Source organism: Nicotiana attenuata, chromosome 10 (genome assembly GCF_001879085.1).
Source record: "Nicotiana attenuata strain UT chromosome 10, NIATTr2, whole genome shotgun sequence".
In the NCBI taxonomy this organism is placed as follows: Eukaryota; Viridiplantae; Streptophyta; class Magnoliopsida; order Solanales; family Solanaceae; genus Nicotiana; species Nicotiana attenuata.
In genome coordinates, this window is record NC_031998.1 from 11,485,028 (window position 1) to 11,511,156 (window position 26,129).

General features: G+C 37.0%; 1 protein-coding gene across 1 annotated transcript; it reads left to right on the forward strand.

The window, feature by feature from the left end:
* Nucleotides 8,100–20,356, forward strand: LOC109233007 (topless-related protein 3-like). The gene is made up of 25 exons (XM_019398735.1): nucleotides 8,100–8,347; nucleotides 9,424–9,603; nucleotides 9,701–9,814; nucleotides 11,788–11,946; nucleotides 12,596–12,770; nucleotides 12,871–13,000; nucleotides 13,546–13,661; nucleotides 13,751–13,886; nucleotides 14,029–14,138; nucleotides 14,630–14,699; nucleotides 14,772–14,845; nucleotides 14,958–15,050; nucleotides 15,166–15,258; nucleotides 16,093–16,220; nucleotides 16,351–16,585; nucleotides 16,754–16,921; nucleotides 17,005–17,088; nucleotides 17,314–17,463; nucleotides 17,544–17,654; nucleotides 17,740–17,919; nucleotides 17,996–18,124; nucleotides 18,212–18,307; nucleotides 18,941–19,123; nucleotides 19,196–19,371; nucleotides 19,931–20,356. Exons 1-25 carry the CDS (start codon nucleotides 8,268–8,270, stop codon nucleotides 20,148–20,150), a joined length of 3,390 nt encoding a protein of 1,129 aa, XP_019254280.1. The 5' UTR covers nucleotides 8,100–8,267; the 3' UTR covers nucleotides 20,151–20,356.

A 26,129-nucleotide genomic window follows, 5' to 3' on the forward strand; every position in this document is an offset into this window, starting at 1 on the left:
CATAGAGATGCATTTTCCCTCATGTTGTACGACATCACGTCATTGATGACTTTTACACACATTCATATGTGGCATAGAGAGGTATTTCACACTTGTTATCTGGAAAGAAAATGAAACATCTTATTTATTGTGAAAAGGATTTTTAGAAAAATTATAGTTTTCAAACTATCTCATATTTCATGACGTTTCCGGTAAAGAATTTGGGGTTTTCACTGATATTCTTGAAAGGCGGGCTATTTTTGGAAGAATATGAAAAGACTGAGTATTCTATCTCTGAGCTACTTCTTTACGTACTTGCTTTACACTGCTATGAACTGCTATTGGTTATTGGTGTTTGACACGACCTATATTCCAGCTCATCACTGCTTTCAACCTGAGGTTAGGTTTGTTCCTCTTTGAGTACATGGGGTCGGTTGTACTCATACTGCACTTCCTGCACATTGCGTGCAAATCCCGGATGTCGATGTTGCTGCGTTCGATGGTTGCTGGATTTGGAGGCGTACCTGTTGTAGCTACATCTTGTTCACGGTAACCTTAGATTACAAAATTCTGTTTATGTACTTTTCAAACAAAGGATGTATTTTCTTCATATCAGCTTTGTACATTCTTTTCTTAGAAGCTCATGATTTGTACTACCAGTCCTTGGGAAATGTAATAGATCCAGATAATTTATTTCGTTTAATTGACTTATTAGCATTATTGAAACTGGATAGTTATTAGTTGGCTTACCTAGCGGGTTGGATTAGGTGTCATCACGACTAGTGAATTTTGGGTCGTGACACTCTCTGTCCTTCTCTGAGGTGTCGTTTTCATATATATGTACAAAAAAATATCAAGGTCAAATCCAACACTCAAACTGTACTAAGAATATAAAAAATTTAGTTTGAATATTAGAATTGAGCTTGAAATCGAAGTTTCAAACTGAATTTCCTTTATTGGAGTTGTTTTAAAATCAGAACTGTAGAAGAAATTCAGAAAAATTCAAATTCTTCTTTGTTCTTCATTATTAGTCATTTTATGCAATTTTATACTTCAAATTTGAAAATAGTTGAGAAATCTGTAATGGGATATTTAGGAAACTGAGGGTTTTTGAGCCAAAAATCGTCGAAGCCATATTCAAACTCTAATGACCCGATAGGTCTGAATACTAGCACTTATTTTCGTATTTTGAGACCTCTCATAGCTTCATTAGATGTTATATGACTTAAGCGCGTGAACCATGTTGTTTTTCGAAAAAAATTTATGTGAAATTTTTAAGAAAATGTGATTTTTGGCTTTAGAAATAACTTGAGTCGACCACGGTCAACGTTCTTGGTAAACAATCTGTTACACCCCAAGTTTTCATACGTGAGAGTACGTCGTAAGTTATTGATGTAAGCTCGAAAATGAGATTATATTTGGAAGCAAATAAACTAAGTTAATCATGTTACCTTGGAGGTTACAAATATTTAAGATCATGAATAACAAGTACCAAAAGGGTTGGAAAGCTTAGTCGCTAAACGAATTGAAGAAAATAAGTTTCGTCAAAAATCGACAAGTTTGGAATGTTATAACATGTACTTTTGGGGTGATACTAGGTTTATTAACATAATAAGGAGATTATATTATGAGTTGCTTTAGTCGTACGATAGTTGGTGTTATGTTTTGAAGTCAAGCGAGTTGTGGAACAAAAGTTGGAAAAAGGTCATCACAAGTTCCATTCATAAATGTGCTGAAACTTAGGTCAAATGTAACTGAGTTTTTCTCCCAATATACTTGGAATTAGGGGATGATCTACCTATCAAATTAAATATCTATGAATCTAGTTTCTAACGCATTAAACCGTTCATCGATACGACATTGGAGTAGAGAGATATAGGCATTTTTGCGAGACTGTACAAGCTGCTAGGTGACAAGTAGGTGTGTCACCTACTTGGTTAAATGATAGCCCAAAAATAGGAAATTTCGGGTTGGCCAAAGAGCCCATTTAAAGTGTTATCTCCTGAAATATAACCCTCATTATATATCACAAATAACCAGACCTAAACCCCTGCAAACTTCCTCCCAAAAATTATCCACAAACCCTAATCGATTTTCCCTCTCTTTCAAGTTCTAATTGGGGGTAAAACCTAGAGTTTGAAGAACCAAGGGAAGGGGTGAGTTATCCAACAAGTAAGGTGAGTTTACTGCTCTGTTTCATACATTTATTCTTCTGTGAATTCATGGTAATTCGTTCTATACATGTAAGAACTCACGGGACGGTGATCGGAAGCCGTGAGTTCGAGTTATTCACTTGTAGCGGACTGTTTTGTGGACTGTTTTGTGTTGCTGTTGGGCTGCGTGTTTTACTACTGTTTTGTGGAGTTTTGGAGGAGGAAGGATGTGGAAAAACACCATATAGATGTAGGGTTGTGGGCTGGTAGTTCTTTGTAACATTTCCGGGTCGTTTGACACGACTACGGTGGCCGTCGTATGTATGAAGTAATTAGGTTGTGCGTGGACTGTTTTGGGAGGCTCAATATGATTATTATTGATGTGTTTGGGCTGTTTGGTGATTGTTTGGGAATTGTGTGAAGTNTAAGGGTGGTTAACAAGTATTAGAAGTTAAATGAATCAAGGATGTTGTCAGCCGTATTTTTGGGTAAACCTAGGGGTGCTTAATACTCTCAAGAGGTCGTATTTTAAGGTATATGAATCATAAAATATCCGTATCATAGTATTGAAGTCAAACGAGTTATGAAACAAAAGTCGACAAGAGTTGTTGCAACTTAGGTTCATAGTTTTACTTAAACTTTAGGTCAAATGTTATTATGTTTTTCTCCCAATATACTTGGAATTACGGGGTGATCTACCCACCAAATTGAAGATCTATTACTCTAGTTTCCAAATCATTAAACCGTTTATCAATACGACATTGGAGTAGAGAGATATAGACATTTTTGTGAGACTACACAAGCTGCTAGGTGACAAGTAGGTGGGTCACCTACTTGGTTAAATGATATCCCAAAAAGAGGCAATTTCCGGTCAGAGAAAGAGCCCATTAAAAGGCTTATCTCCTGCAATATATCCCTCATTATATTTCACAAATAACCAGACCTAAACCCCTGCAAACTTCCTCCCAAAAATTATCCACAAACCCTAATCGATTTTCCCTCTCTTTCAAGTTCTAATTGGGGGTAAAACCTAGAGTTTGAAGAACCAAGGGAAGGGCTGAGTTATCCAACAAGTAAGGTGAGTTTACTGCTCTGTTTCATACATTTATTCTTCAGTGAATTCATGGTAATTCGTTCTATACATGTAAGAACTCACGGGACGGTGATCGGAAGCCGTGAATTCGAGTTATTCACTTGTAGCGGACTGTTTTGTGGACTGTTTTGTGTTGCTCTTGGGCTGCGTGTTTTACTACTTTTTTGTGGTGTTTTGGATGAGGAAGGGTGTGGAGAAACACCATATAGATGTAGGGTTGTGGGCTGGTAGTTCTTCGTAACATTTCCGGGCCGTTTGACACGACTACGGTGGCCGTCGTATGTATGAAGTGATTAGGTTGTGCGTGGACTATTTTGGGAGGCTCAATATGATTATTATTGATGTTGTTTGGGCTGTTTGGTGATTGTTTGGAATTGTGTGAAGTCATATATATAGGGGAGGTGCTGTCCGTTTCATCGTAAAATAGGTTGTGGTCGATACATAATAGTTATGACGCTTGAATGATAACTATAGTATCATTTCTCTTATTGTAGACTAAGGAGTCATGGAAATTGCATAGCTTGTGATTGGGGCAGTATATACAAGGTATGTGAGGCTATCCCTTTCCTTCTTTTGCACGACTCCGATTGTACATAATGTAATGAACGAGCTTCCAAAGATACTCTACTCTTAGAAGCTAGCAGTACTTACATTGTTTCCCCTCTTATGGAACAATTGATGTTGATGTTTCTTCTCTTATTCTTATGTTATCAATGTTATTGGTACTTCCTGATACTTATAAGGTTCATGGTGAAGAGTTAGTCCTAATAACTTTTACACAGGATACCGACCTTACGTCACTCCGAAAGGTTTAGAACGTGATTCCATGAGTCCAGCATGCATTATATACGTATCTACTTTACTCTACCGAGCCGCGCTATAGTCGGCCGGGTATGGCACCTATTGTGCAACCACTGATCAGTTGGGTTTTACCGAGCTCCACGTGACCGGGTACAGTTCTACCGAGCCTTATGATGGCCGGGTACGTTTTTACCGAGTCCTCTTTGAGGCCGGGTATGATATGATGATGATGATGCCCACAGAGGCGTATGTTTTTAAAAGTTTATGTATATATATGTATTATGCATTTCATGTCAGTAGCCCCCAGAGGCACTCAGATGTTACAGGTTGTATCTCCTCTATCTCTCTTTACGTTACTGATCTTGTTTATGCTTTCTTGCCTTACATACTCGGTACTTTATTCGTACTGACGTCCCTTTTGCCTGGGGACGCTGCGTTTCATGCCCGCAGGTCCCGATAGACAGGTTGACATTCCTCCTAGTAGGCTATCAGCTCAGCGAAGGTGTTGGTGTACTCCACTTGCTCCGGAGTTGCCTATTTGGTCAGTATGCTTTGGATATGTATTGATTGGTATGGCGGGGCCCTGTCCCGACCTTTATGATTTTATGTACTCTTAGAGGCTTGTAGACAGATGTCAGGTGTATGGATACTTGTATGGCCTTGTCGGCCTATCTCTTGAGTTTACAAATGGTCATGTCGGCCTTATAGGCCCGTATGTCACATGTATAAGTTTGTATATCATGTTCGGTCATCATATGTTGAGTATTCCCTTATGTCTTATTATTGTTATCTCATGACATGTTTTCTATCTCATTTACCCTTGATAGTATGATAAGAAAGATATGTTACGTTGGTACTCGGTTGAGTAAGGCACCGGGTGCCCGTCGCGGCCCTTCGGTTTGGGTCGTGACACAATCTTAGATCGGTGTTTTGACAATTCCGGTAGGTTTGTATGATGTGTTTGGACTTGTACGCATGTTTGGTTGGGGTCCGGGACCTGAGCGCATTTTGGCGCATTATGTGAAAGATTTTGAAATGAGTTTTTCAAGTTGAAATCTTGAGTTTTGATGATCGATTCATGTTATTTGATGTTATTTTGATGATTTGACGTAGCGGGCAAGTTTATATGATGTTATTATACTTGTGTGCATGTACGGTTTGGAGACTGAGGGGCTCAGGTGAGTTTCAAATTGGTTTCAGACCATTTTTGGACTTAGAGAACTACTGTTTTTTTGCTTCTGGTGTCCAGTGCTTTGCGATCGCAAAATATTACAAAAAATTAAAATATGGGAGAAAAGCGTAATATTACAAACCACACGGAAGATTACTGTTATGAATCCAAACCTAAGGGATATCTCTAAAGTTATTTTTTTGAATCAATGTGATGTGAGACATGTCATACTTTTCTATAAGAGAATATTAATAAGGGTGAAATAAAAGTAAGTAATTAATAATTTACTAAATATAATTTTTTTTTATGCAAACTGAAAAGGAAAGTAAGATACATATATTTTAAAAGGAAAGACCAATATTGCCCCTAAACTATTTGAAGTAGGATAACTTTGCCGGCCATTTTTTTGGTCACAAAAATATCCTTATCATTAATCAAGTAGCTCAAAAATACCTTCGTCACAACCAAGTATATTCTCCGTCTCAATTTATAAGGCGGTGTTTCATTAGACACAGTTTAAGAAAGTTTGAAACACTTTTAATATATGTAGACTAAAACAAATTATAGATATTTGTATTGTTATACATCATCTCATTAAGGATAAAATTGAAAGATTAAAGTGAAATTATTTCAAAATAAGAAAAATGATATCCTTTTTGTAACATACTAAAATGGGAGGTATGACACATAATTTGAAATAGAGGTAGTAGCTCAAATATAGCATTCCCACTAACAAAGGCGGAGCTAGAATTTTAAGCTTATGGGTTCAGAATTCTAAGCATTTCAAGTTACAGGGTTCTAAATTATTAAAGTATAAATAATTAATAAATTATTTTAGACAAATATAAAGTTTGAACCAAAGCTATTGAGTTCGTCGAACCCGTAACCTAAACACTCGCTCCGCCCCTGCCCAATAAACTTTAGCTAGGATGGAAAAGGGCCAATTTGGTCACTAAATACTTGAAATGAGACAATTTTATCCTTCGTCCAAGAAAACTTTTAAATATGATATTTATACAAATTCAATAAATACATGCACATGTCTTCAAACACCCTCTATTACTAAATCTCAGTTAATTAGAATATTTCCTCACCTTGATTTATAACGTAACTATAATAAATTATTATGATTTGGTATAAAAGTCGGGTGCTCATAAAAATTAACCTCATCTATTTCCTACAATTTAGTCAGTATCATCCCAAAATTTTGACCAATGAAATTGAACCTGTAGTCATTTTTAACATGTTATATAAATTATTCTTAACAATTTTAAGGGATTAGGTTTATAAAATATCAAGGTATATTCATTTGTATTCTTGGCCCTCCACGTATCCCCTTCGTTGGCTTGGGGCAGATTTGATAAAAAATATAACGATAGAATTAACGGGAAAGGCTTAAAAATGCCACTCAACTAACATAAATGTCTTATTTATGCTATTCGGTAGGTCGCCTTATTTATGCTACTAACGTTATACTTTTGGCCTATTCATGCCACTAACGTTATACTTTTGGCCTATTTATGCCATTATCGACTAACAGTTCTATTTTCTAATTTTAGATAATAAGAATTAATTTTTCGACCCGACCTTTGCCACGTGTCTTTATATTACTGGTTTTTTTTTACTTGACCCTACATTTCTTTTAACCCTAATTATGTATAATTAATCATGCCCAACCCGATAAAATTCACCATCTTTTAACCCAACCACTAATTCCTTGTCATGATTTATTTGAAACCGATGTTGTGTTTATTTCGATTCAGTTTGTAAATCTAAATCTTAGAAGTTCATGATTTGTACTACTAGTTCTTGGGAAAAGTATTAAGGTTCAGTTATTCTATCATTTATTTGTCTAAAAAAATCTCATTAAATTGGATAGTTGTTAAGTGGCTTACCTAACGGGTTGGTTTAGGTGCCATCACGACTAGTTGGATTTTGGGTCGTGACAAGGAATTAGGGTTTGGGTTAAAAGATGGTTAGATTTTATCGGGTTGGGCATTGTTAATTATACATAATCAGGGTTAAAAGAAATGTAGGGCCAAGTAAAGAAGAATCAGTATTATAAAGACATGTGGCAAATGTGGGGTCGAAAAAATAAATCTTATTATTTAAAAGCTAGAAAATTGAACTTTAGCAGACAATGACATAAATAGGACAAAATTATAATATTAGTGGCATGAATATAATGACCTTTTAACGAATGACATAAATATTTTATTTATGTTAGTTGAATGACAGTCAAAAATTCAAAGGAAAGATATATTAGAACCATTTCTCAAGGTAAAGATATAAATATGATATTTTTTTGTTTATTCCTGAGCCAACCTGTGATAATGACTAGCTGAAAATTGTAGACCCGTGGATAACGCCTTAGCCCAGGTCTAAGTAAGACAAGAAGTAAAGGGACCCATGTTATCTCGTGATGTGTGTTGACGCGCTGTTCCTTAGCATTCATTTTATCCTCAAACAAACTCCTTTGTTCTGACACAAGTCCCCCCAAAATAAAATTTTACGCCATGAAGAGAAAGGGCGAGATATTAAAAATAACGTGATATTACGATATATCGCGATAGGAACTTAATGCCGCCGAAAGCGACAGATCAGACCGCCTCATCATATCAAAAAACACACGAAACAAATGCATGGCGGGACGTAACTCAAGCACAATATAAAGTCCATTTAAATTCCCCCTTTCAAATCCGTAAAACTCTACCGTTTCACGCAATGATAAAGCAGTTATAAGCACACTTCCGCCTATCCACGCAACTTATACGACATACGATAGGTGGAATAACATATCAGTGATAGGATCGAGCTCTTATCAGCGATAAGCTCGTTCACCCTTCCCCTAAACCCATCCAACCCCACATTACCATTTCCCTTACAAATAGAGAAACTTCGCTTTTTAACTTTCTCTCTGCTTTATCTTTCTCTCTCGCTCTCTCTCTCTCTCTTCTTGCTTTCGCAGCCTTTGAATTCAAGCTTCTCATAACTGAATAAACCCTAGAAATTCTCGCGAGTCGGTGGTGGCTGTGCTTTTCCATTTCTGGTTTTTAGTTGATTTACTAAAATGTCTTCTCTGAGTAGAGAATTGGTGTTCCTCATACTTCAGTTCTTAGAGGAGGAAAAATTCAAGGACTCTGTTCACAGGTAAACTTTTCTTATATATATATTTTCCTCGAAATTTTACAAATTTTTTTCGCCGGTTTTTAATTTTATTGGAAATTGAAACAGGGATGGAAAAAATTCTGGAGCTAAGTTTTTAAGACTGTTAATTTTTTGAATTTTTAATCATGTTATATGCGTGTTTTCTAGTTTTTACTCTGTTCTGGTGAAGGGAGACACCTAATATAAACAGAAAGAATATACTTTTTTTTGCTCGAAAACAAATGAGAAAAGGTATTATACCTTAATTTTAAAGACTATTCTGGAAATTTATCCCAAAAAGGGAAAAATGAGAGCCAGTTAAATTAGCTAGTTGTACTGCGAAGTTTACCCTATAAGATGTTTGCGCCTTTTTCTCTCTCGCTCTGTTTTCCATTTCTTTAAATGTAATTTAGAAAACATGGACGCTGTGGGGTTAATGTGGTATTTCTCTCGCTTTTATGTTTTTAGGGAATGATGTTACTGAAAACGTTAAGCTCAAAAAAGTTAACTTTATGGGCGAACTAAATTTCGTGTGTTCGGTATGACGGATTTTTTTTTTTTTTGCAAAAAATGATATTTGAAAAATGACTTATTTTTTAGGAAATATCTTCTTAGAATATGTTGTACCATGTCTAGCTGCAGAGTGAAAACTTTTTCCCCAAAAAAACATCTATTAATGATTGTTATTAATGTTAGCAAATCAGATTGTGTTCTGATAAATGTGTTGATCATTAAAAATTAATAATAATATCTAAGTATTGGTTGGAGAACTTATATGAAGGTAAGAGTTCAGATAGTATTGAAGGAATATAACTGCCACCTTGGAAAATACTGACAATCAAACACTAGAAAGTTGTATCAAACACACTCCATTGTAAAAGGAGCTTGAATGTTTCATTTTCCTCCTTGTCATAAATTTATATGTTTGAGATAAGAGCCAAACATGGAATACATTTTTTATTTTACCTTTATTCATAAAAATGCCAAACATTCGTGATGCATGTTTGTTTATGTGCACAATGGATGATTCTTCATGTTGCATTGTTTATTCACACCAAAATGTATCCCCATGTTTACAGGCTTGAACAAGAATCAGGGTTTTTCTTCAATATGAAATACTTTGAGGAGAAAGTCCATGCGGGTGAATGGGACGAAATTGAGAAGTACTTGTCTGGATTTACAAAAGTGGATGACAACCGATACTCCATGAAAATATTTTTTGAAATAAGAAAACAGAAGTATCTTGAAGCTCTTGACCGGTATGTTAGATGACTGCACTGATAGGGTTAATTCTCTGCTTAGGATGGGTATGATTTGGATTTTTTGACCTTTTTGGGTGTAATTCTTTTATTTCAGACAAGACAAGGCAAAGGCAGTGGGGATTCTTGTGAATGATTTGAAGGTGTTCTCTACATTCAACGAGGACCTTTATAAAGAGATCACTCACCTCTTGACACTCAACAATTTCAGGTAGCTGTTTTTCATTTCACTACATAGAAGAATATCCTACGTAGTATGTTGAACGAGAGGCCTCATTTCTGTTTTAAGCGGCTTATAGTAGAATTTGATGAGACGGTGAGCTGTCATCGCTGGGAAATCCTTAGAGTCTTGGGATTGATTACTGTTTTCTCAGGAAATTACAATATTCGTTCAAGGTAGCTTTATAATAATTGAAGTCTATCGCAGAATTTTGATTATCATTAGTACAATAAATTAGAGAATCTCGATTAGTGGAGGTTATTGTAGTAATCTCACCTTTTTGGGGGGCTTCCAACCCGGTGTTCAGTATCTGCTTTGCGACCAGACTAATCTAGATTCGCGCCAGGAAGTTCCATTTTTGGGGTAAAACGCTCCCTACCAAAGACAATTTTATTCCAAGGATCGAACCGATACTTTTGGTTAAGGATGGAGGAGTACTTACCACCCCACCACAACATTTGGTAATCTCACTTTGTTAACTACCCATTATTAAGTCAAAAATGTTGCAAGGAGAGCAAGATAATCCAAAATCCCCACTATGATGGAGGATAAAGGTAGCTCAACTTAGATGCATATCTTTCTTTTCAAACTGAGGATTACGTATTACTGATAGAATCTTATCAAATATTCAAAATGTTTAAATGCTTTCTGTCAATACCTGTGGGTGGGTAAGCATGCCATAGAGCTACGGTTTCTGGCATCACCAGGGAAAGTAATGCATGGAAGCTGTATGATTGGTAATGCCACAATATGGCTCCTTGTTCTAATGTTCTTCCGAGGTCCACCTGTCGAAACTTGTCAGTTCTGCTGGTTTAGGTCAAGAGCTAGTTATATGATCTTGATAGTTATATTGACCTCTGCACAAGCAAGCTAGACAAGATTTTTCCCAGTGATGGACATATTCTGAATTCTGAATCCGACATGTTTCATCTGGTGAGTAACCAAAGTAGGACTTTCAGTTGCGAGCTCCATTACCTCTACAGTGAGACAAATGTCTTGGTGCACTGGAACTACTGTTGGAATTTATCATTACCCTATCATGCACACCTCAATTTACTTACTATATTTGATCAAAATCCCAATTTTTTTAAAAAAGAAGAAACTGAAGCTAAGAAAGAAGAAGCATATTTTGGAGAAAAAAGAAAAAACTTGAAATGGATAAATTACTAAATTCAAGGAACTTAGTGCACCGGGCTGCCCTTTTTGGCAAAACTCATATCAGTATTAAAGGAATAATGGACTCCTAAGTGCAGGAGGCTAAATTCTGCTCTCTCTACTTCCTTAATGGATAATAAATCAGTAAGTATTTTAATCATAACATTAAAAAAGTGTCCTATCTCAGCCCAAGTGCTAAATTTGCTTAGCTTAGTGTAAATGGTTCTTTTCCATTTTTGGCTTTACAGATAAGTTCAATAAATTTCTTATTCCTATGTGGAATTTACTTTTTGTAGGTTAGTATACCATCTCTATTAAAGAAAAAAGTAAAATCCCATAGAAGCTACAGAAGACTCATGACCACCATTCTAACTTTCTTTTGTGAAACAAAAATTTCTTTCCCAGTCAATGTTGAATATATCCGTTTAATTTAGATGGAAAGAGTAACAAATGTAGAGAAAAGTTTGTGTTTCCACATGCATAATCGCTACATTTCTATAATCTAAAGTTTCTAGAATATTACGTTTAGCTTTCCCTCTGAGAAACATGGAAAACAAGTCTTTGAGTTTTTATCTTGTACTAGACATTGCATATTTTGATAAGTTGTTGATTGTTGGTATTTCATCTTAAGCTTATAAGTTTTCAGTCCATGAGGAGTCCAGAATAAATGGTTCATGGAAAAGACTATTTTGATATCTGTAGATTATTTCTTTTTGCTTATGGCTTACTCTTTCCTGAATATCTTTGTTAGTTTGGGTTTATTAAGTTAAGTAGTCTTCTGGTTGACTCGTTGCATTTTTCTTTTTCAGAGAGAATGAGCAGCTTTCCAAGTATGGTGACACCAAGACAGCACGTAGCATAATGTTGATAGAGTTGAAAAAATTGATTGAAGCAAATCCTCTTTTCCGGGAGAAGCTTGTTTTCCCTACATTAAAATCATCAAGATTGCGTACCTTGATCAATCAGAGGTGAAGTTCTTTTTAACCAATTTGTTGGTTGTATAGTATTCGTTTTTAGGTTTCTGTGATTTCTCCATTCTTTTCCTTCATTTTCTTCACCTAACCAAGAAAACAGAGTAATCTTATCTCCCCCTTGACTGCTTGAATGTGTGCTTCCCTGTATAAACTGCATTTAATCTTTATATTAGGTTCACTTCTCTTTTACTCCAGCAGAGGATCAAATCATGCTTGGGTGCTCATTTTGTTGGCATGGGTGCTCTTTGCATTCTCCTAATCTTAGCTTCTTCTTTTTTTATTTTCTTTTAAAAAGAAATTATTTAGTCACTGGTTAGTTTTATTGACATTTTTGAGTTGTAGGCTGCTTCAATTATTAGGTATAATATGGGGAAATAGGTGCCACTCTGGATATGAATGATGTATTTACCTACCACTGCTACTTTATTGAAAAAGGAAGAGACTCATAGAATGGCAGAGGCAAATAGAGCTTTTGCACATTTTCGTTAATCCATGAATAGGATCTATACATCTTGATTGGAAAAGAAACTCTAACTTAGATTCCTATAGTTTTCTTGAGATTCAGCTTGTTGCTGTTCATCTTACCAATTATGCTCGGCCATTGTGTTTTGAGATTTGAAGTTTTATCTGGCACTTTCTGCAGCCTGAACTGGCAGCACCAGCTCTGTAAGAACCCAAGGCCAAACCCAGACATCAAGACCTTGTTTACAGATCATACATGCAATCCTCAGAATGGGGCGCTTGCACCCGCACCTGTTAATCTACCTGCTGCTGCGGTTGCAAAACCTACCGCATATACATCGCTCGGGGTGCATGGGGTATGGTTCTTTTGGTTGCAGAATCTATTTTTATTTGATTATCTTGTTTTTGCTCATCTCACTTGATTGTATCTGCACTATTTTCATCTCTTGCTTGTAGCCATTTCCACCCACGGCAGCAGCTGCAAATGCTAATGTTTTGGCTGGTTGGATGGCAAATGCTGCTGCATCTTCATCTGTTCAAGCAGCTGTTGTGACAGCATCATCACTGCCTGTTCCTCCGAATCAAGGTATGAGTTCTAAATAGAGGTGGTATTAGGAATAGCGTAGTTGTTTATTTCTTGAATGACTACGATTATGTCTTCCCTTTGGCGGCACTTCTGGTAATGCTTTTTAACAGCTTTTAAAGGTTTATAGAATGAATCATTCTTTCGTGATGCCAAAAACCAGAAAGTAAAATGACCTTCTGTTTCTTCTGAATATGTTTGACCTTTTGATATGAAGTAGAGTGGGTCCGAAGTGGGAAAGGAATCGAAGATGTAAGAGGGAAGTGGAGAATACAAATTGAAGGGTGTTATCATAAAGCCTTAGGAGGAAAACATGTGCCGTGAATATTTGTTGGACTTCCAAAATAGATGCTTTTGATGCTTGATTCCTTGTCCTTTCAAAAAAGGAATAAAAGGTCTTGCAAAAGATAATTTTTGAAAGCATAGTGTAAGACGATGGACTGGATGCAATAGCAGTCAAGCAAACAATCAATACAGCTATTAATATTTGGTAAATAAGAGATAATATTTCCAATTTGATTGACTAATATGCTCTTTCGTCTCGATAGTTTCAATTTTGAAGCGCCCAATCACACCTCCTGCGACATTGGGCATGGTTGAGTATCAAAGTGCGGATCACGAGCAATTAATGAAACGTTTACGACCTACACAGTCTGTTGAGGAGGTAATAGTAAATGTTTCTTCAATAAATATTTGCTTTATGTGCTGAAATTTATTCCTCAAATTCTTTGAGTATCATAGTTATTATTCTAGGTTACATATCCTATGGTTCGTCAACAAGCATCTTGGTCCCTTGATGACTTGCCAAGGACAGTAGCTTTTACTCTGCATCAAGGATCCTCAGTTACTAGCATGGATTTTCATCCTTCTCATCATACATTGTTGCTAGGTACAGTAATATTTGAGATATCCATGTATTAGAGCTATACGTCTCCTTGGGCCAATGTCACTTATACCAGCAGTACTAAAAATAATTCATATTTTGTCAAAGATATCGTTTGTTATCTAATTTATGGTGTGTGCTGGAACAGTTGGCTCCAATAGTGGTGAAATAATACTTTGGGAAGTCGGAATGCGGGAAAAGTTGGTCTCGAAGGCATTCAAGATATGGGATATTCAAGCTTGTACATTGACATTTCAGGTCAGTAAATAAGGCATTGTTTAAAGAGGAAAAAACCAGTATTATATCTCTTCATCTACTAGGTTGTTTTTCAGTTTGGTGTGTAGCAGTTACTTAAATGATTCTTAGTTTCTCAACATTTTTAATATTTGAAAAACTGGTCTATGCGCTATTATGTACTCCCTCCTCTTTATTAATTTAAATGACACACTTTCCTTATTAGTCCGTTTAAAAAAGAATGACACATTTTTTTATTTAGAAACAATTTAAGTTAAACTTTTCATTTTACCCACTTTACCTTAATGAGAAGCTTTTATAGCCACACAAATATTATGGCCCCACAAAACTATTGCCCCTTAAGCTTTTAGGACCACATGTTTCAAAAGTCATCTTCTTTTTTCTTAAACTTTGTGCCAAGTCAAACTGCATCGTCTAAATTGAAATGGAGAGAGTAGTAGTTATAAGAATAAGAGTTCGTCACAGACTTTTCTCATATCTCAGAGTTTTGACAGGCTTCTGCTGCCAAAGATGCACCATTTTCTGTAACCCGTGTTGCATGGAGTCCAGATGGGACTTTCGTTGGTATGTGATCCTGGCTGGATCTTGTATCAGTATACGGCTTGGGGTTGTTCCTAAATTTCTTTTGCATTTCAGGAGTTGCATTTTCAAAGCACTTGATCCATCTGTATGCCATTATCGGGAAGCGTGATTTACGGCAGCATTTGGAGGTACATAATTTTTATTTTTAAAATTTTGTTTATATATATAATTCTGAACAGTATGATGTAGTGCACTAAAAAAGTTGTAACTGCAATATGACCTGCTCTCTTGTGTTTGAAGATGGATGCCCATGCTGGGGGTGTGAATGACTTAGCATTTGCTTATAACAAGCAGTTATGTGTAGTAACGTGTGGAGATGATAAGTTGATAAAGGTAATATCCAGATCTTCTTTCTGTCTGCTGGAATCTTATTATCTTCTGTCACTGTGAATTCTTTTTCAGTCACCATGATTCTTTCAGGAACTACTGAATGTAAAATCTGAAACAGGTGTGGGATGTTACTGGAAGAAAGTTGTTTAATTTTGAAGGACATGAAGCTCCTGTATACTCAATATGCCCTCATCAAAAAGAGAATATTCAGGTATATACATGGAAAGGAAATGACATATTTGGAGCAAGCTTATTATCTTTTTTCATTGCTTCAGTAGAAAACAATGTTGCTAACCTCTTCCCTCGGATTTGGAAAAAATTGGGACATGCAGCTTGAAAAAATGAACGATCTGTTTACTTCCTTTTGCTCTACCAAATGTGTTTTGGCTTTTTTCCTTGCTATATGGAGTAGTTTTAAATGGAAATATCATGTTGAAGTCCCTTTCAGTTTAAACTTTGATTTGTCAGCTTGCTACCATTTACGTTCGATCTAGATCCTTTGCTGGAAGAAGTAGCTGAAAATGTTTGCATTCGAAACAGGAAATATAGGCACCAAGCTACCAAGTAACCAAATAAATTCTCTCAGCGGAAACTGATTACTTGCATGTCATTTGTGGCTTATCACTTCTTAAATTTAGCAAAATAAGTAATGGGATTACTCAATTGCTGCCTTGCTGGGATATTCACAGATAGTGAAGTGAAGCATTAGTCAAACATAAAATGTTTAGTTATGACGTTGAACCCGCTTAGAAACTCTACCAGATTTACCCATAGGCCATATATGTGTGAGAAATCCATCGTGGTAGATTTGGAGATTAAACATTATGATCTATACATGTTGCCAGCAATATTGAATGTGCACTTGACCTAATAGGTTATAACTTTGGTTTTAGACTGATATGATGTATGCCGTTATATCTTTGCAACTGTTTATAATGGGAAAGATGTAGCTATTCTTTGTACGTTTCAGACGTGTTTATTGTCTTCGTTTTGTTTGTCGGCATTGCATGCTTTAATAGCATTTTCTGTATGCCTCTATGTGCAGTTCATATTTTCAACTGCTATAGATGGAAAAATAAAAGCTTGGCTGTATGATAATTTGGGATCTAGAGTTGACTATGATGCTCCTGGTCATTGGTGTACAACTATGCTTTACAGTGCTGATGGAAGCAGGTAAGTTTTGTTTCTACGCAATGGTTGTACATTTATAATCTTTATTTATTGTCTATTGTCTTTACAAGTATTCCTATTTCAGAATAATTTTCTCTATCTACTCCTTGATGGTGAATTTTCTTACTTGTAGATTGTTCTCGTGTGGAACTGGCAAAGAAGGAGATTCTTTTCTTGTAGAATGGAATGAAAGTGAAGGAGCCATAAAGAGAACATATACTGGGTTTAGGAAGAAATCAGCTGGTGTTGTGCAGTTTGACACTACTCAAAATCACTTTTTGGCTGTCGGTGAAGATAGTCAAATAAAATTTTGGGACATGGACAACATTAACATTCTTACAAGTACAGATGCTGATGGTGGTCTCCCGGTCAGTGTTTGTGCCAGTCTTCAAGTGCAATTTAAAGCTTCCTCTCTAACCCCCAACCAGGGAAAACAAAGAGAATATAAGAGAAATGAAACCCACAACACCTTCCCCCAGAAAATTAAGAGAAAATTTCCTCTTAAGATAGCTGAAAGTATGGTGTTTTATGTGCAGAGTCTTCCACGCTTGAGATTCAACAAGGAAGGCAATCTTCTTGTTGTTACTACTGCTGACAATGGGATTAAGATTCTTGCAAATGCTGCTGGTATGAGGTCCTTAAGGCCAGTTGAAACCCCACCCTTTGAAGCACTAAGATCTCCCATTGAAGCAGCTGCATTTAAGGTAATAATTGTTTATCTTCTTTTCCAGATAGCCGCAAGAATATTGTTTTATGAGACCAAAGAGATCTTTGTTCTTTTAAGCAGGTGTCAGGTTCTTCTGTTCCAAATGTTGCACCAGTCAGTTGTAAAGTGGAAAGAAGCTCTCCTGTCAGGCCTTCTCCTATGCTTGTATGTCACATATCTAATTTTTTTTTTCTTTCCAGTTTCTAATTATATACTTATCTTAGAAATAATTGTACAAATGACAGTACTATGATCTGTTACAAAAAGCCAAAGTCACTTGCATACACCATATTATAATTTGGAAATCTTGTCATTTTATGTCTTTTATAATGCTGCTTACTGAATTTAATCCTTGAAGAGATCTTAACTATGTCCTTTTTCCATTTGCAGAACAGAGTTGATTCTGTTCCCAGAAGTATGGAGAAACCAAGAACATTGGATGACATTTCTGATAAGACCAAGCCACAGTTGACTGAAATTCTAGATAAAGTTCAATGCAGGATTATTACCATGCCGGAGAGCCCAGAATCCCGTAACAAGGTGCCTCAACTAATTCCCCTGCAACTCCTCCTCAGTGTGACTCACTTGACTGGATGCTTTAACTGCTTTCTTTATTATAGGTTGCAAGGCTTCTTTATACCAATTCTGGTGTTGGCATCCTGGCACTTGGATCAAATGGTATTCAGAAATTATGGAAGTGGGCACGCAATGAACAAAATCCAAGTGGGAAGGTACTAAAGGTTATCTGAAAATTCTTAGGTTTGATTAGTTTCAAAGTGTTTATGAATAATTTTCTGAAATTTGTGGGGTCTTAAGGCCACTGCTAATGTTATTCCACAACATTGGCAACCAAACAGTGGTCTTCTTATGACTAATGATGTCTCAGGTGTTAATCTTGAAGAGGCAGTTCCTTGCATAGCCCTCTCAAAGAATGACTCTTATGTAATGTCAGCTGCTGGTGGAAAAGTTTCATTGTTCAACATGATGACATTTAAGGTAGGTGGAAAAAGGTAGTTCTCTTCATATTAATATTTCATTAGTGGTTTGGTATGTCATTGTGATATCAACGCAGGTAATGACAACTTTCATGTCGCCTCCACCTGCCTCAACTTTCTTAGCATTCCATCCTCAAGATAACAACATTATTGCCATCGGTATGGAGGATTCCACAATCAATATATACAATGTTAGGGTGGATGAGGTAAACTTTTTCCATCATTTTAAATATTTCTCGACATCTATGTGTTGCTTAGATAACCCGTTTTTGATGTTATGGAATACACCACAGGTAAAATCTAAACTGAAGGGCCATCAAAAGCGCATAACTGGTCTTGCATTCTCCACCAACCTCAACGTATTGGTCTCATCAGGAGCTGATGCGCATGTGAGACTCAGTTTTCTTCCATTCAACTTTTTGCTTTAATGCCTTGTTTTTTTCCTTCATCTACCCTTGTTTTTTTCCTTCATCTACCCATTGAAGGATGGATGAACAAGTAGAGCACCAAGCTTTTTTTATTCAGTGCGGCATGTTCATTAGAAATCTCATAATCAATGTGTCCTGGATGGGAAATTGATTTTGGCTACTATTCTGTCCGTTTTAATTGTCCTACTTGTTGTTTTGGATTGTCCCCAAATTATGTTCACTTACATTAGAGGAAAAGCGTTTCCCCTTCTTTTTTTATAGATGCCTTTTCAATATCATACAATAAAAGGTGTTATGGTTCCACCTTTATATTAAAAAAGGTTTAAGTTCTTTAAAACTTAATGTTATCACCATTTTTGGACTGACCTTTAACAATGAGTTTCAACTATTATCTTAATGACCTTGCTCGGATAAAAACTGACACTTTTGGCCTTCCTCCTATGTGAAGCATGCAGAATGAGCTGATGTATGGCCTATAGCCTGGAGTTACATACAGCTACCTATTCTGTTCCGTGTTTACTATCTGTTTTTTTTGTGGTCCAGTACAGAAATCTAGTAGTGCATTGAGTACTAATATGAAACAATCTATTGCAGCTATGTACATGGAGCATTGATACATGGGAAAAGAGAAAATCAGTTCCCATTCAGCTGCCTGCTGGTAAAGCATCTGCTGGTGACACTCGTGTACAATTTCACTCGGACCAAGTCCGCTTGCTAGTATCCCATGAAACCCAATTAGGAATTTATGATGCCTCTAAGATGGAAAGAATACGCCAGGTAAACCAGATGCCAAATACCATGGAGTGTAGACAACTGTAAGTGTTTTCTCACAGATTCTGTTTGTTGCAGTGGGTTCCACAAGATGCTCTTCCGGCGCCCATATCACATGCTGTGTACTCTTGCAACAGTCAACTAGTTTATGCTTCCTTTTGTGATGGTAACATTGGTGTGTTTGATGCTGATAGCCTTAGGCTAAAATGTCGTATTGCTCCCTCCGCATATTTGTCTCAGGCAGTGTTGAATGGGTAAGAGCACACCTATTCGTCCAGAATATCTTGTGAATTGGACTTGAGCATTTGCATAGAGTGACTGGAATTTGTCTGGTTTTAGTTCCAAAAATCCAAAATTTTATCGCCTTTATTGGATCAGCAATGCTTTTTGAATTCCTTCTAATCAATAGGGGAAAAGACAAGAGAGAGAGAGAGGAGGGAGGGAGGGAGGGAGGGAGGGAGGGAGAGCTATATTAGGTTAATTCCTTATATGCTTCTTTTTGTGTTTGAGGTACGGACACATAATGTAAGTCTCTTCGGCGAGTGATTACTTGGTCCATGATTGCATTAATGCCTCTTACCTCCTTTGGCAAGAACCTTCATCATTTCCAAGTAGTGTTACAACTTTGTTCCGTATCACTTGCTCATGTTGTTTCATCATTGCCATTTTCTAGATGTTGCTAAAACATGTTACACTACCTTCTTGCAGTGCGCAATATGTGCGATAGTCGATCTTACGTTCCTCGTTATCAGTAATGTATTTAATTTGGTGCTAAAAAGAGTCTTGGCTAACCCTATTTGTTGTGTGCTTCAGAAGCCAAGCAGTGTACCCGCTGGTCATCGCAGCACATCCCCAGGAGCCAAACCAAATTGCAGTTGGGTTGTCAGATGGGATTGTTAAAGTGATTGAACCTTTGGAATCTGAAGGGAAATGGGGAGAAACTCCACCTGTTGATAATGGGATGTTGAATGGTAGGACAACAGCAGCCTCATCAACCACTACCAACCATGTTGCTGAACAAGTTCAAAGATGAAACATATAGGAGTACTATATTTTTGTAACTGACATTCTTTCTCTGTATCTTATCCCTATAGGTTAGGTTGTAGAGAATATAGGTTGTAGTTCATTCTCTGTTGTATCCTTTTATCAAAGATAAATGCACCTCTCGGAGATATGTATATATCTTTATTAACATTAACTTTTTCTTTAAAATATCAGAAAATACTCTATTTCGCGATTTACTTGGTGAAAAGATAAAATTTCATCTAATGTTTCTTTACTGAGGATGTTTGAACGCTAGGTCGTGAAGAGAATAAGAACTAGCCGAGTGCAGGCGTTTCAGTATTGTCTTTTAAAATAATTAGGAGAAGGAAGTAAGTGCCGTGCGTGGCTGAACCTTTCCAAAATTTCAAGTATTTAATTAATTTTCCAATTATACATCTATCTTCTATATAGAATAGGAAAAGCAAATCAATGTGATGATGCCAAGTGTACAACAAAACTTTAACAAGTGTCAAATTTTAGGACAGTTAGTATTTATTTTTAAATCAAATATACCACTAGGTTGGTTGCCTAGTGGTGTTTTTATTAATAATCAAAATAAAACACAATGAGTCTGGAGGTCTCACAAAATGAAAGTGCGTAAAAAATAAAAGTACATGAAGCCTAATATTAGAGTCATATGTAAAACACTCATTTGATAGTACAAAAAGAACTAAGAACCATGATCCTTTGGGAAGGCCTATTTGCACATGACTCGCAAAAAATTCTTAAATAGCTGTCTCTCATTGCTTTCGATTGTGGGCATTTGCACTTATTATCTTGGGCTTAGGCAGCTCCACCTGATCTCTTTGAAAGAAATATAAGCTTGAGAAAGATTGTTTTGTAAACCAATTGCACGCAAATCTTCCAAAATGCAAGTCCAGGTCAAGACGGTAATGGTGTTGTTGCGACTTTGACTCCTTGTTACACGTTCATGCCTGATCATTCTTGTTGTGATCCTGCTGTTGGTAGCTTCCTCATGTATGGTTGATATCCATTGTAGCTGGTAGCTCCTCCACATATTGCTAAAATGATCCGCATAAAGCGGAGAAGTCCCATGGATCGTCATATCTGATCTGTGCAGAAGAAAGTAGTTGCGCATGTAACTGATCATTAGGACTTGATATGCTCTGCTGGTATTACCTTGTGTGATCCTCAGGGAGTGGTATATGCAAAGGAATTTGCATTTTATAGTATAATCTTCCCCGTTTCCATCATCATGGGCCCAAAAGTTAAGGCTAATGTGTAGCCTTCTTTTTGCCTTAATAAGTGTACTTTTGGGCTGGCCTAAGTAGTGGTTGCACCTATAGGGTATGCGTATCAAAGATACTAATACCATTCTAATAGGTTTGGCCAAAACATAAAGCCAATCCCCCTTCAAAGTGCCTGCAAAATCAGAAAACATGTTAGAGAAAAAAACCTTCCTTCTCTCCTCCCTAAGGATTTGAGTTGGAAGTGTAATGTGATCTCCATCCCCTATGGTATGTCTCATTCTTCCATGATACATTCTCCTCCTCTTCTTATCTACAAGATACTCCCCTTTACTCTTCATCTTATCTTCCAACTCCATCATCAATTAGCATTTGGCTTGGCAGTTCTTACCCTTATGTAGGGTATTTGAAGCTTGTCATTATTCAATATCCTTCTCCCTTGTGTATCCAATTCCCAAAAGGAATGCACCTGTACAATGTGCTGCTGATCCAGTGTCAAATTAACTAAATGCTCTGCTAACTTGTTACCTTCCCTCAATACATGAAATACTTGAAAGGCACCCTTAGACAGTAGTGTTTTAATTTCATCCACTTGATTAGCAATGCTCCAAGATGTTTCCCAAACTTCATCTAGTACTCTCTTCATAAGTAAATAATCTGTTTCAATTATGCATGGAGGAAATTGCATTTGAGTTATGTACTTAGAGCCTCCAGAATGGCCTGTGCCTCAGCTACATTATTAGTTGCATCCTCAACTGCATCTGCCTGTGCATAAATTATATTTCATATTCCATCCCTTATGCAGAAGCCATATGATGCTCCTCCATTGACACCTCTACATAACCTATCTATATTGAATTTTATCCACCCCACAGGAAGTAACTCCCACAAAACCTTAGTATACCTCAATTTAGGAACATGTTGTGATAGTTTCTCATGCAAGTCTGGCCAGTTTGTAGTAACACCCTTAAAGCCTGCTCTTCTCACCTTTAATAGCATTTGGATTGAGTTTGAGATTTGAAAGATCAATCTATTTATAGACACACTCTTCCCATGCATTTCAGAATTTCTCTTCTTCCACAGGTGCCAAACAATCAAACTTGGCATAGCTTGATATACTGCCTTCAAGCTTGTGTTAACAGGTTTGCTCCACCAATCATTATCACTTGCACAAGTTGCTTCCCATCTGTCCTAATCCCTGCAGGTGCACCATAAAAATTCCAAACCTATCGTGCAGCTGGTGATGTTAGAAACACATAAGGCAATGTTTCTTCTTTAGGATTCCTACAGCACCAACACCTTGATGTTATGAAATATCCCATCCTTAGAAACCAATCATCCAATGGTAACTTTGCCTTCCATAGTCTCCACATGAAGAAACTTATCTTGAAAGGTAGCCCCTTTACCCAAAAGAATTTGTATAGCTTGCTTTCTTCTCTTTTCTTCCTTATATATTGCCAGGCAGACTTCACTGTAAAATTTCCAGCTTCCACCAAGGCTTATCTTTCATTGAAATATCTGAAGGTGATGTGACTGTCTCCAGAATATGGTCAGCTAGCTCATCAGGCAATAATTCCCTTAGTAGCACTTCATTTCATGCCCCATTTTCAACCACTTCATCAATATGATTTATAGATTCATCACACCAATGATCTGGACCTGAAGCATGGTAAAGTGCTCCAAGTTCAGTCTAATTGTCATACCATAAATAGGAGTTGCCATTCTTCAATTGCCATCACACTTGATGCTCCACCTCATCTCTCATTTGCAACATTTTTCTCCATATATGAGATCCTTGTCTCCAAGGTACTAACTCATTGATCTTTTTGCAGTACTTATTTCTCATAAATGTAGACCACAATGAGTCTTTTGTTCTATAGTTCTACCAAAGCTTGGCAAACAAAGACTTCGACACATCATGTAAGGATCTGAAACCCATACCTCCCTCCTTTTTAGGAAGACATAAGTTGTCCCATGAAGCCCAATGTCTTGCTCTTCGATTGCCTGAATTTCTCCAGTAAAATCTAGCAAACATCTTGTGCAATTGGTTGATCACATATGCTGGTGGATTCACAGCTAACAAAAGATGAATTGGCATACTTTCCAACACATGTGAGATCCGAACTGCTCGACCACCAATTGATAGTAACTTACCATTCCATGATGATAACCTCTCCTGTACTTTGAAGGTCATATTCTTATAAAAGTCTTTCCTCCTCCTACTGTAGAATATAGGATAGCCCAAGAGGTAAATAGGAATGAGTGTCTTTGGAATTCAGTAATCAAGTGGACAATGTTTACTTAATCTGCTTGGGCTCCTTCATGCATATAAAAGGAAGAATTTTCCTTATTGATATTCTGACCTGAAGCTGTCTCATATTCCTCTAAAACGTTCATGTGCAGTACCCCATAGTGAGAGGAACAGAAGATAATAGTATCATCAGCATAGGAAAGGTAGTTAACGTTTTGACTCCATTTTGGCATGCCAAAGCCTATGAAATCTGGATTGTCAAAAAATGCATCTAAAGCTCTCCCAAGCACTTTAGCAGCTAGAATAAACAATGTAAGAGAAAGTGGTTCCCCTTATTTAACACCTCTAGATGATTTGAAGAAACCATTGGCCTGCCCATTAAGAAGCACTGAGTACCAGTTGTTGGAGACTAGTCTGAATATCATATCAACGAATATCTCACCAAATCCCATTTGCCTCAGTACTTTTGTCAAGAATAGCCATGAGACTCTATCATAAGCTTTTGCCGTGTTCAATTTGATTACTATATTAGATGGCTTCCCTTTCAATCTAATGTCTTTGATGATCTCTTGAGTTAACAAGATATTCTCCATAATGCTTCTTCCCTCGACAAAACCTGCTTGATATGGAGAAATTAAAGAAGGCAGAAGCTCAACTAACCTTTCATGGATCACTCTAGATATGATCTTGTTGGAGAAATTGTTCAAACTCATTGGCCTCATGTATGAAAATGTAGCAACATTCTTCTTCTTTGGAAGCAACACAAGGTTTGTGTGAGTAATGAACTTTGGTAGTTCTGCACCACAAAAGAAGGCTCTAACCATATTGAGCACATCATCGCATACAACCTCCCAACTAGCTTGATAGAACTGGCCAGCGAATCCATATGGACCACTTGCACTATCCCTATCCAATCCAAAAACTCCTGCCTTAACCTCCTCTATAGTTGGTTCCTCCCACAACTTTGCATTCTGATCCTAAGACACCATCCTAGGAACATGCTGTATAATATCAAAGTTAGTGGGAATTCTTTCTTCTGTGAACTGAGCCTGGAAAAACTCTACTGCCTCCCTTGCCATATCTTCTTGTGATTCAAGCCAATTGTCATTTTTGTCCAAGATTCTGGACACCTGCAGCCTTTTCCTCTTGCCTCTCACATAAGCATGAAAGAACTTAGTGTTCCTATCACCATCCTTAAACCACTGCAATCCACCATTTTGTCTCCAAAATTCTTCTTCAAGATGGTAATACCTTGTAAGGTCAGCTTCTACTTTGTGTAGCTTGGCTCTATTCCGAGCTGTTGGATTCAATTCAAACTCAATCTCATGTACCTTAATAACATCCTCCAATGCTGCAATTTGTTTGAAAATATCTCCAAATGTCTCCTTGGTTCAAGCTCCCAATGTAGTCTTCACCTTTTTCAGCTTACTTTGGAATGAAATGAATGGGTTCCCCATGGAATCAGCTACCCAATTCTCCTTCACCACCTTCAGAAAAGATTCATGCTTGATCTAGAAGTTTATAAACTTAAATGGTTTCTTAACTTGGATAGTGTCAATGTTGCAAGACAACAAGAAAGGGTCATGATTAGAACCATACTTGATCAAGTGTTCAACCTCCAATGCTGTGAATAAATCTAAGAACTGTTTATTTGCAAAGAACCTATCAAGCCTCTTGAAGATGGAATCAATGTCAGACCTCCCATTCCACCAAGTATACAAGCTCCCTTTGAAGTTGTCCACGCGATGTGCAAAGTCTTCAACTTCACTCAGGTACTCTAGCCGACCCCCATATTTCTCTTCCTCAGATAGAATCATATTGAAATCTCCTCCAACAAGACAAGCAGATTCCATATCTGAGCCTAAGTGATACATTGAATCCCAAAGTTCAATTCTTTCAATAGCATCACATTTGGCATATGCTAATGTCACATATAACTCCTTACTCAGATTCCTATGAATCAGCTTCAATGTCATTTGTTGTTCCATATTCATCACAATGTCAACATCAGTATCTTCATCAACGAATGCCCATATCTTACCATTCACATTAGCATAAGTAGAATGAATCCCTAGCTTCCTTCTATACTCTTCCAGCTTATTGATGTCTTGCCAAGGTTCCATCAATCCAATCAAGTAAAAATTGTACTTTCTATGCATGTTAAGCAACCCATTGAAAGCTTTTTGTGTGTTTATCGACCTCACATTCCAAACTAGAGCATTATCCATAAGATTATTTGGAATTAGAAATCACACTCCTCTTTGGCTGCACCCTTAAAGGTACACTGTCTTTGACGTCTTTCTTTTGTCTCCTTGTAGGTTTCCCAGCTGATTTCTTCTTGTCCACACTCTTGGGAGATAAATAACCATCTCTTGCTGCTTGTTTAAAGTTAGCAGTTATAGATTCCTCCTCTATGTCTTCCCCCAAGTCTTCCTCTTCTTCTTGTTCATCATCAACCTCCTATAAGTCTAAAGGATTTGGTTCATGATTTTGGCAATCATTCCCAGCT